General features: G+C 51.2%; 1 protein-coding gene across 3 annotated transcripts in view; it reads left to right on the top strand.

Moving 5' to 3' along the window:
• BANP (BTG3 associated nuclear protein) overlaps positions 1-7923 on the top strand; it is a 229860-nt gene extending 221937 nt beyond the window's left edge. For all 3 annotated transcript variants that reach the window (XM_015424217.1, XM_015424215.1, XM_015424214.1), the window contains exon 12: positions 7370-7923. In XM_015424217.1, the coding sequence (XP_015279703.1) occupies positions 7370-7441 (72 nt within the window). In that variant the 3' untranslated portion in view covers positions 7442-7923. The remainder of the gene's footprint in view (positions 1-7369) is intronic.
• Positions 7924-9869: the final 1946 nt, after the last annotated feature.

The following is a 9869-nucleotide window of genomic DNA, read 5'->3' as shown; positions in this document are numbered from 1 at the left end:
AGCCGGAAGGGGGGGGCGGGGGTTCGTCAGTGGCCCCGCCCCCCGTACCTCACCGGGGGAACTGCGATCCCCCGCGACCCCCCCCCGAAATGACCTCTGGGCTGAATCTGCATTTGTCTTTCCCACCAGTGTCCCAGCCTTTTGACTCCGTCATTTTCACACCTCAAGAGTGCTAGCATACTTTTGCACGTCCACATATATTTATCGTCCTTTCAGGGCGGCTCCACTGTCATTGCACCTCCGCACTGCTTTAAAAGAATCTTCTCCAAACAACATTCAAACAAGCATAGAGAAAGACGGCGTCACAGCAGCACGAAACTGATTTAAAAAATGCAAATGCAGATTCGACCATAGGCTGCCCTCTGTTGCCGTGTCCTACCTAGACTACAGCCTTGAGCGCAGGAGGGTTTTGACTTCCTTTCCAGCCTAGCAAGCGCCCGCGTGGGCATTCTCTGCTGTCAGAGTGATGAAGTGTTCACGCATCGTATAATCAGAAGTGCTCCTTTTTAGCAAACTGCCCTCCTGGTTATGGGCCTTCAGATTTCCCCCATAAATTACCTCCGGGGAGGTGTGTGGGGTGGTGGTGTCCCAACTCGTGACTTCACCCTCCCCTCTCCCCACTCAGATTTGACAGGAGTCGGCTGTTTTGAATCCCGCGATAAATCTTTACATCTGTCTCCTACCCCCTTGGCAGCAACCATGGAGCTGCTCCCCATCAGACACTTTGCGCCGTGTTAGATTTTAATATTGTGGTTAACCACAGAGATTTATACCATGCTGCAGATAAACTGAAAGGAATGTTGAAACTTTAAAAAAAAAATGCAGACGAGGCTATAAATGGGTTTGCCGTTGCTGGCTGGGCCGTCTGCAGGGGGTTGCCAACTACTGGTGGGGAAGTTCCCAGAGATTTGGAGGTAGAGCCTTGGGGGGGGGGGCACAGCAGGACGTGGTGCTGTAGACTCCGCCCTCCAAAGCAGCTGTTTCCTCCAGTGGCAGTGGTCACTGTGCTCCGGAGATCAGTTGTAATTCTGGGAGATCTCCAGGCCCCACCTGGAGGCCGACAACCGTAACAGAGACTGGCGCCAAAGGCAAGATGGACAAGAAGCCTGGACAGCAGTAGGAGCAGCTCCAGGAAAGCACATTGATTTTTGGGTGGAAAGAAAGCTGCGTGAGGGATGGGGCAGGAATCCTGTGGGTCTGGGACACTGACACCACGCAGTAAGTCCCTTTTGCCCCGGGGGGGGGGGGGAGAAGCTGTCTTTCTAGTGTGAATCACAGAAAGGTTCCAGCCAGAGGCACTTCTATTGGAACAAGCTGTTGCTGCAAGAATAGACGTGCTCCTGAGTCACACAGTACTCTTCTGCCCCGATGCACGTCAGATGACTGGCGTTGTGCACCTTCTACTCTGAGAGCACTAAAGGGGCTCAGTGGTAGAGCATCTTCTCGGCAGGTCCCCAGGTCCCCAGGTTCAATCCCCGGCATCTCCAGTTACATGGATCACGTAGATCCAGTCGGTCAGCCGTGTTGGTCTGAAGCAGTACAACGGATTTAGATCCCAATCAGTGTTCCCTCTAAGCTGAGTTAGTGTGAGCCAGCTCACAGTTTTTTAGCCTCCGGCTCACACGTTTTTGTCTTTGCTCAGGAAGGAGGGCTCCAGAGCAAACTAATTTATGCAGCAGCCAAATCGCTCACTCACAACTTTAATGCCAGTAGCTCACAAAATAGAATTTTTGCTCACAAGATTCCACAGCTTAGAGGGAACCTTTAGGCTGCACTTTAGGAAGTGATATGAAAGACCTGCCCCCGAGACTCTGGAGAGCCAAGGAGACAATATGATGCTGACCTTAATGGACTGTTGGTCTGATTCCATGTAAGGCAGTTTCACGTTTGCACATGTGTCTCAGCTGTTTCCCCTCCCGTACCAACCAGGAGGTATCCGTTTTAGAGGCAGGATTGACTGATGGAGCACCTGCTTGACGTGCAGAAGGTCCCAGGTTCAATCGCTGGCATCCCCAGTAAGGATCAGGTAGCAGGGGATGGGAAGGACCTCCGCCTGAGCATGTAGGAAGCCACTGCCGGTCAGAGTAGACAGACCAGTGTTCTGACTCAGTAGGAGGCAGCTTCGTGTTGTGGTTAACACAACAGCTGGCTCTGCCAAATGTATTCCACAGCAGTTCTTGTTTCTGCAGGCACCAAGTAGTGCTTTCTGGAGTCCCCCCAAAGAGCGAATGTTAATAGGCGGCCGCCCGAGGACTGGTCAGTGCCCACAAATTAGGAGCTGAGGCAGCTGACGTGCTTCTGGTGCGCTGCGAAGAGCGGGTGTTCCCGGCACAAACACATGCCCGCTTGCAGCCCGCCTTGGGCACAGGCTCTTGTTTGTTTTCCGGAGCTGATTGCGTCCTTTACTTACCAAAGTCCTAATGGCTCCTGACATGTGAAATTACAGTAACAACATCAGGATACCGCACAAGGTTTGTTTTTCCTCCCCAACCCCCCCTGCCTTGCTGAAATCGATTGAGGGGAAACAGCTTCCGCTTAAAAGCCAGCCCTTTGAAAACCCGTCCACATCTGGCAAAATTCCGGGTAATTAACCCAGGGCTTGCGAAGCAGCGATTAATTTCAGTCTTCCATTTTCCCCACCTAAGTGAGTCTTTCTTCCCAGGCATTTGGGTGGCCACTGTGGCTGCAGAAAAACTGTTACTGTGAATGTCCTTATTAGTAAAAGTGCATTGAAAAAGTAAAGTGAGCAACCAAATGACTTGGGAGAATTATCACCGGTGGGTGGGTGAGGGGATACAGTAATCTGTAGCAGGACCACATTACTGGCAGTACAGAGAGAAATGGGCAGCACAGCATTTCAGAGTCTCAGAGCTTAATTGGAGAATGAGCGCTAACATTTTGAGCTTCTCAGTCTTGCTGTAAGCGCTCACTTGGTGGGCAACAAAATTTGGGGGATGGAAAATCAGCAGCTAGGCTCCTGTCCTGTGTCTTGTTCGCTGCAGTTCACAAGACTCCACAGCTTAGAGGGAACATTGGTCAGCACCAGTGTTCCCTCTAAGCTGAGTGAGCGTGAGCCAGCTCACTGGTTTTTTAGCCTCCGGCGCACACATTTTTGTCTTGGCTCAGGAAGGGTGGCTCCAGAGCAAACTAATTTATGCAGTAGCCGAATCGCTCGCTCACAACTTTAATGCCAGTCGCTCACAAAGTAGAATTTTTGCTCACAAGACTCGACAGCTTAGAGGGAGCATTGGTCAGCACTGGATATAACTTTCTGAATAAAAATGGTTAACCTGGGAGTAAACTTGAACAGCACAGCACATCTGTACAGACATTACTTTGGGGAGGAAACCACAGTGCAGTGTTCTCCGCTCTGTCCCCATGTTGGACAGAAAAATATCAGCTGTTTCGGGAGGGGGGAATCCTGGCTTAGTCCCTGTTTTGCATGCAGAAGGTCCCAGGCTCTGTCATTGCAGTTCCAACTCAAGGATCACAGCTTGCAAGTGTTTGGGAAACCCTTTCTCTGCCCGAAACCTCAGAGAGCTGCTGTCAGTCAGGAGAGACACTGCAGTGAGCTAGATGGACCTTGGGTCTGACTCGGCGTAAGGCAGTTTTGTATGTTCACGTGTTCCCTTATTTGGGTAAAGGGGAGAAGCCAGCCAGTGTCTCTTTAGAAAGGGGCAATTTGCCCCCAACTGTTTCTGCCCAGCAGAACAGAAGCAGTTACATTCTGTCATCAAACCCTTCACGTGGTCTTTTCAAAGCAACCCCGGGGCTAAGAGCAGTCCCAACTATTCCTGGACTTTCCTACTCCGTGTTCTATTGACCTGTGCTAATACAATAGATAGAGGGGGTAGCAGTATGACAATAATAATTACAATAAGAGATAGATTGGCTAAGAGCCTGATGTGAGCTACTTTTGAAGCATTTAGGAACTAGAAAGAGTCCAATTTGGAAACCTTGTGATTATGCGGATGCAGAGCTGAGATCTTATGTATGAAAAAGAAAAATTCGAAACGAGTGGTGACTCCGGGGAAGTTCGTCCATTCTTTCTGCATTGATGTCTTCACTTTTCATCTTTGACGTCTTCACTGTTGAAAAGAGATTAAAACAATGGACTGATTACATTTTGACTGCATGTTCTATTGGATTTTATAATGTTTGCACGTTTTGCAGTAATTCTGTTGACCTGTGCGGCACGGGAATCCTATCCAGCTGCGTGCTGTGATGACGCACCAGTGGCACCTCTGCTCAGAGAGCGCATTCCACTTTGCAGCGTGCTGGGGGGGCCTCGCCTGAAACAGCGCTGGCTCTGCCTTTGGTCCCACCTGACCAATAATACAGAGAAGTTGGGCTCTGACCATCCGGTGGCCCAGTCCCCCCTCCTGCCTGGGAGCAGGGAGACGGATTGAGGCCCGTCGCCGAGACGCCTCCTGGCTTCAAGGGCAAGGGCACCAGATTGTCGAGGACAAGCATCCCAAGGTGCCTGTGGCCCAGGCCGGCATCAGCATCCCTTGACAGGGGGCATCTGGCGGCGGCCCCTGAGACTGACCACCCCTCCCCTGCCGCCTTCCTGCAGGCCCTTCCCTCGCCCGCTCCCTTGCAAGCACCTCCAGTGGTCCGGGTGACCTGGGGCGCCCAGAACTACCAGGGGAAAGTAGGTGCAGGCAGGGCTCCTTATTTTACTTTAAAAATTTTTGTATGGGTGCGTGTGCATGTGCGTGTCATGGACTGTTTCAAGAGAGGTCATGCTATGGAGTCTTTTTGGGGGTATTTTTGGAGGTTTTTTATATGTGAGTGTGTGTGTACCTGGTAGTCATGGCAACCTCTGGTGACTGACCCCTGCTGGGGGCCTGGAGGATATTCAGAGAGGTGGCCGAATAAAGCCTGCCCCTGCCTCCCAACCAGTGTTCCCTCTAAGCTGAATCAGTGTGAGCTAGCTCACAGTTTTTCAGCCTCCGGCTCACACTTTTTTTTTGGTCCTAGCTCAGGAATTAGGGCTCCAGAGCAAACTAATTGATGCAGGAGGCAAATCGCTCGCTCACGACTTTAATGCCGGTAGCTCACAAAGTAGGATTTTTGTTCACAGGACTCCACGGCTTAGAGGGAGCGTTGCTCCCAACTGCTGGCATTCCAAGGAGTTCTCCCATCCAAGTCCTTGCCAGGGTCAACCCTCCTTAGCTTCCGAGATCTGACAAGATCGGGCTTGCCTGGGCTATCCAGGTCAGGGTAGCAGGGTTCCTCAGGGCTATTTTTGGGCAGGGACGCACAGGAACGGAGTTCCGGCTGGCTTTGGAGCTGGCCACGCCCACTACAGCCAAACCTCTGCATGTGTGGCTACAGAGGGAAGTCCTGGAGAGCGATCCTTCCCCGGTGACTCCAAGGCAGACGGGCCAGGGGGGCCCTGGAAGGATCAGGGAGGCATTTAAATGCCTCCCCGTGCCTTCTGTGGTCTGTCCAAGGGCCGGCTTGCCCGGGCTCCCTGCAGCTGCGGGGCGCCTGGGCAAACCAAAGGAAGGCAGTTTAAACTGCCTTCCCTTCCCTTCAAGGGGGGGAGCTTGCCCAGGCTCCCCACAGCTGCGGGGCGCCTGGGCAACCCAAGAAAAGGCATAGGGTGTGGCCTAATATGCTAATAAGTTTCTGTTGTTGGGTGTGGCCTATTATGCTAATGAGTTCCTGCTGGGCTTTTTCTACAAAAAAAGCCCTGGTGTTCCTTATTTTCACAGCAGTGGCGCTGCCAGCCACCCCTCCTGTCCAGCGCCGTTGAGGAAAGGGCGTGCACGTGGCTGGGAGCCTGGGATAAGGGGAGGGTTGTGAGCAGGCAGGCGAAGGAAGCACAGGCAGATGCAAGGGATGTGGGTGGGTCCTGGTGGGTAGGTCGGGGGGCTGAGCTCTCTCCATCCAGGGCCCCTCGAAACCTGGAACTGGGCACCCCTGAGGCACACGGCCCGCTAGGTGGGCCTTGAGTCTGAGGCAGGGTAGAAATCCTTCACCTGGTGAAGCCCTGCTGGTGTTGCGCCACGTCCAAGAGACAGAGCTGCATCAGGAAGCCCCCGGTTGGAATCTCGTCTCTGGCCCAGGGTATGCCACATTCTCTCTGCACTCTCCACTGCAGTAGCAGGACATCAATACTCGCCTACCTTACAGCACTGCTGCTCGGATTCCGAGGTAATGATTGTGAAGCTCTGCAAACATTTAAAAACGCAACACAAATGTGCATTGTTCTCCAGAATCTAGAGCAGGGCAACCTTTGGGATGCATAGCACACAAGGCCAAGAGAGGCAACCCGCTAAGGTGCTGGAAGCACCGCTGGTACCAGCGGCATGGGAGAACGTAACAGGCCTGCCTTATGCCAGTTGTCGTCTCCTGGCAGTGCCCCTGAGGCTCAGCTGGGTCCCTGTGCGTCTGGCCAAACACAACCACCATCTCTCCTCCCTCCCTCTTTTGTTTCCCATCATGCCAGCACTTTCACAAGCAGGCAGTACATATTTTTCTGGCAGTCTGGCCAAAAAAGTCTGCTTGTCCCAATCTAGAATGCCTATCAGTGTCTACTAGTCATAGTAACTAAAGGGAACCTCCACGTTCAGAGGCACTAAACCTCTGAATCTCAGAGGAAGCAATCTCAGGGGAAGGTCTCAGCCACTATGACCCGTTGTTGGACCTCCAGAGGAACTGTTTGGCCACTGTTTGAGGCAAGATGCTGGACTAGATGGACCGCTGGTCTGATCCAGCAGGCCTCTTCTGATGTTCTTATGAAGGCCTCAGCCTCTATGACCTGTTGTTGGCCCTCCAAAGAAACTGGTTGGCCACTGTGAGAGGCAGGATGCTGGACTAGATGGACCATTGCTCTGATCCAGCAGGGCTCTTATGATGTTCTTATGAAGGCCTCGGCCTCTATGTCCTGTTGGCCATTCAGAGGAACTGGTTGGCCACTGTGTGAGACAGGATGCTGGACTAGATGGATCGCTGGTCTGATCGAGCAGCCTCTTCTGATGTGCTCATGAAGGCCTCGGCCTCTATGACCTGTTGTTGGCCCTCCAAAGAAACTGGTTGGCCACTGTGTGAGACAGGATCCTGGACTAGATGGACCATTGCTCTGATCCAGCAGGGCTCTTCTGACGTTCTTCTCAGGGGAAGGCCTCAGTCTCTATGTCCTGTTGTTGGCCGTCCAGAGGAACTGGTTGGCCACTGTGTGAGACAGGATGCTGGACTAGATGAACCCTCACTGGTCTGACCCAGCAGGGCTCTTCTGATGTTCTGATGTTCTCGCTCGTGTACACAAGTGGGCAGCCCTGTACCAGCCACATCTGAAGGGGCAACCAAGGCCTGCTGACGGTATAAAGCACAGCATGTTTCTTTTTCTTTTGTGCAGAGCGCAGATTCCCTCCAGTCCGCCATCCAGCCAGAAATGCAAATAGACCACGGAGCCATTCAGATCCAGTGAGAGGGAGCCAAGCCACGGGAGAGCAGCAGCCCCAGATCGACAGTCTCAGCCGGCAACTCTGGACTCCAGCCAAAGAGCCTGGCTTCTCTGCTTGGGGGGTGGGGGATGGACGATCTCACTGGCGTACCCTGTACATACAAGCGTGGCCCACCTCCGTGGATCTGGTCGTCGTGACTCACATGCAGACCCATCGATGAAGGTGCACCCCGGAGCCCCACGGATGGTGGCGGGAGCTGCCATATTTTCACTCCAGGAGAAAAAGACTCCAAATACGTGAGGTTTAGCCATACTCCTTGTTTTATAAAGCAAATAATCTTGCAGGGGGCGGAACCTAGTTAAATTAATTAATCAAGCCATTTACAAGCATTAACATACCATTCTTGCATTTGTTCTATGACTCATACTCCTGAAAGCGTGTAGATACCTTATCGGACACACGGCTGTCTTGCAGCACAGACCCCTCACCACACCAAAAGAATCAAGAGTGCAAAAATATATTTTGCTGATCAGAGAAGATTTTTTTATTCGCTATGTTGTTTATAACGAAAATGAGATAGAGAGAGAGAGAGAGAGATGTATTTAAGAAAGAAGGGAAATGGGGGGAAGGTCCATTATTACAAACATTAGCTATTTTGCCAGTGGTTGTTCTGTTTCAAGATAATAAAATAAAAAGTATTTACAAAAAAAGAAAATAAATTTAAAAAAACCAACCCTCACCAGAAAAGCCCCAGCCCTTCCTTTGTTTGTACTGTTGCTTAACTAGTTTTCTAAGGGGAAAGCTACTATCCAACACTGTAATTATGCATTTCTAAGGAAATAAATGTGTATTTATGAACAACACTGTGACGACCTCCTTATTCTGGAGGACTGGTTTCCCTTTAAAAGTGTTCTTTTTATTTTGGTCTACTGGGTATAAACGGCTGCCACCAGGAAATTTAAGGCTTTCCAAACCTTTATACTTTACTGTTGCTCTTACTAGATAGGTAGTCCGAGTTCAAGGCTTATGAGGAACTATGTGGTCCTGAGGAAGTATTTCTTTCAGAGCTGGTATATTTGAATAAAAGAGGATTTATTGAAATAATCTCTCCTTATATATAATTGAATAGTGGGTGCCAAAGTTCTAATTCTAAAATGCACTCCCTTAGTGTATGGCTGATGGCACTGCTCCTCAGCATATATCGCCACCAATCAGAAGGCAAAGCCCGGGTCCCGCCCACACCACAACTGCTGCGACAACCTGGTCTTTTGCATATGGAAGCTGATTGGACTTCAGGCCATTCCCCCCCCCAAACCCCCCCCCCCCCCCGCAAGGCAGTTGGTCCTTTCCTAAACTTTGTCTTCAATTACTTTCATTTATTTTTTCTATTCTCTCAGCCTTCCTTCCGTTTCTCACGTCCTTCACATACAGAACTAACTGCTTGTCTCTCTCATTCCCCACACAGAACTCCTCAACTGTCAAACCTGTAACTGTAACCTCTGACTGACATACAGACATATCCACTCATTCTCACTTCCAAAACCCCTCCCCCTCTCTGTCAGCCACCAATCATACCACACTTGCTTCTCTCAACCACTGTAGTCTACTTACCACAGCCATGCAACCAAACTTTTAAAGAGACACACACACACCTAAAACAAGGAATCATTACAAGCACCTTTCTCTTCTTCACTCTTCATCCTTTCATTAGATCCCCTTTGGCTTCCAGGTAGGGTGCCCTCGACTCCTACATTAATTTCAAGGTTAAAATATTTCACCTGTCTGCTGCCGCGATGTCAGTGCAGGGGGGCGGGGGTTAAGCTTCCTCCCACCCACCACCCACCCCCAGCGGTGTGCAGCATCCAAGCTGCATCTCTAATTGAAAGCTGAATTAAAGTGTGGGGGGTGACTCAGTGGAAGAGCCTCTGATTTGCATGCTGAAGGCTCAGTTCAATCCCCGGCAGCATCTCCAGTTAAAAAGGAACAGGCACCCTGATCTGAGTAGCCCAGGCCAGCCTGATCCCGTCAGATCTCGGAAGCTAAGCAGGGTCGACTCTGGCAAGTCCTTGGATGGGAGACCTCCTTGGAATACCAGTAGTCGGGAGGCGGGGGCAGCCACCTCTCTGAATATCCTCCAGGCACCCAGGAGGGGTCAGTCACCACTGAGGTCGCCATGTCTTCTAGGTGCACACACACACGTATGCACATATGATTAATTTTTTTTAATAAAAAAGGAACAGGCAGCAGGGGATGGGAAGGATGTCCGCCTGAGACTCTGGAGAGTTGCTGCCAGCTTGAGTGGACAACACTGAGGAGGAGGAGGAGGAGATTGGATTTATACCTCGCCCTCCACTCGGAGTCTCAGAACAGCTTACAAACTCCTTTCCCTTCCCTTCCCCTCCCCACAACAGACACCCTGTCAGGTAGGCGGGGCTGAGAGAGCTCTTTCAA

The sequence above is a fragment of the Gekko japonicus genome, unplaced genomic scaffold (genome assembly GCF_001447785.1).
Source record: "Gekko japonicus isolate JY-2015 unplaced genomic scaffold, Gekko_japonicus_V1.1 scaffold1476, whole genome shotgun sequence".
Classification (NCBI taxonomy): Eukaryota; Metazoa; Chordata; class Lepidosauria; order Squamata; family Gekkonidae; genus Gekko; species Gekko japonicus.
The sequence above is the reverse complement of the archived record's forward strand: the minus strand, read 5'-3'. Positions and strand labels throughout refer to the sequence as shown.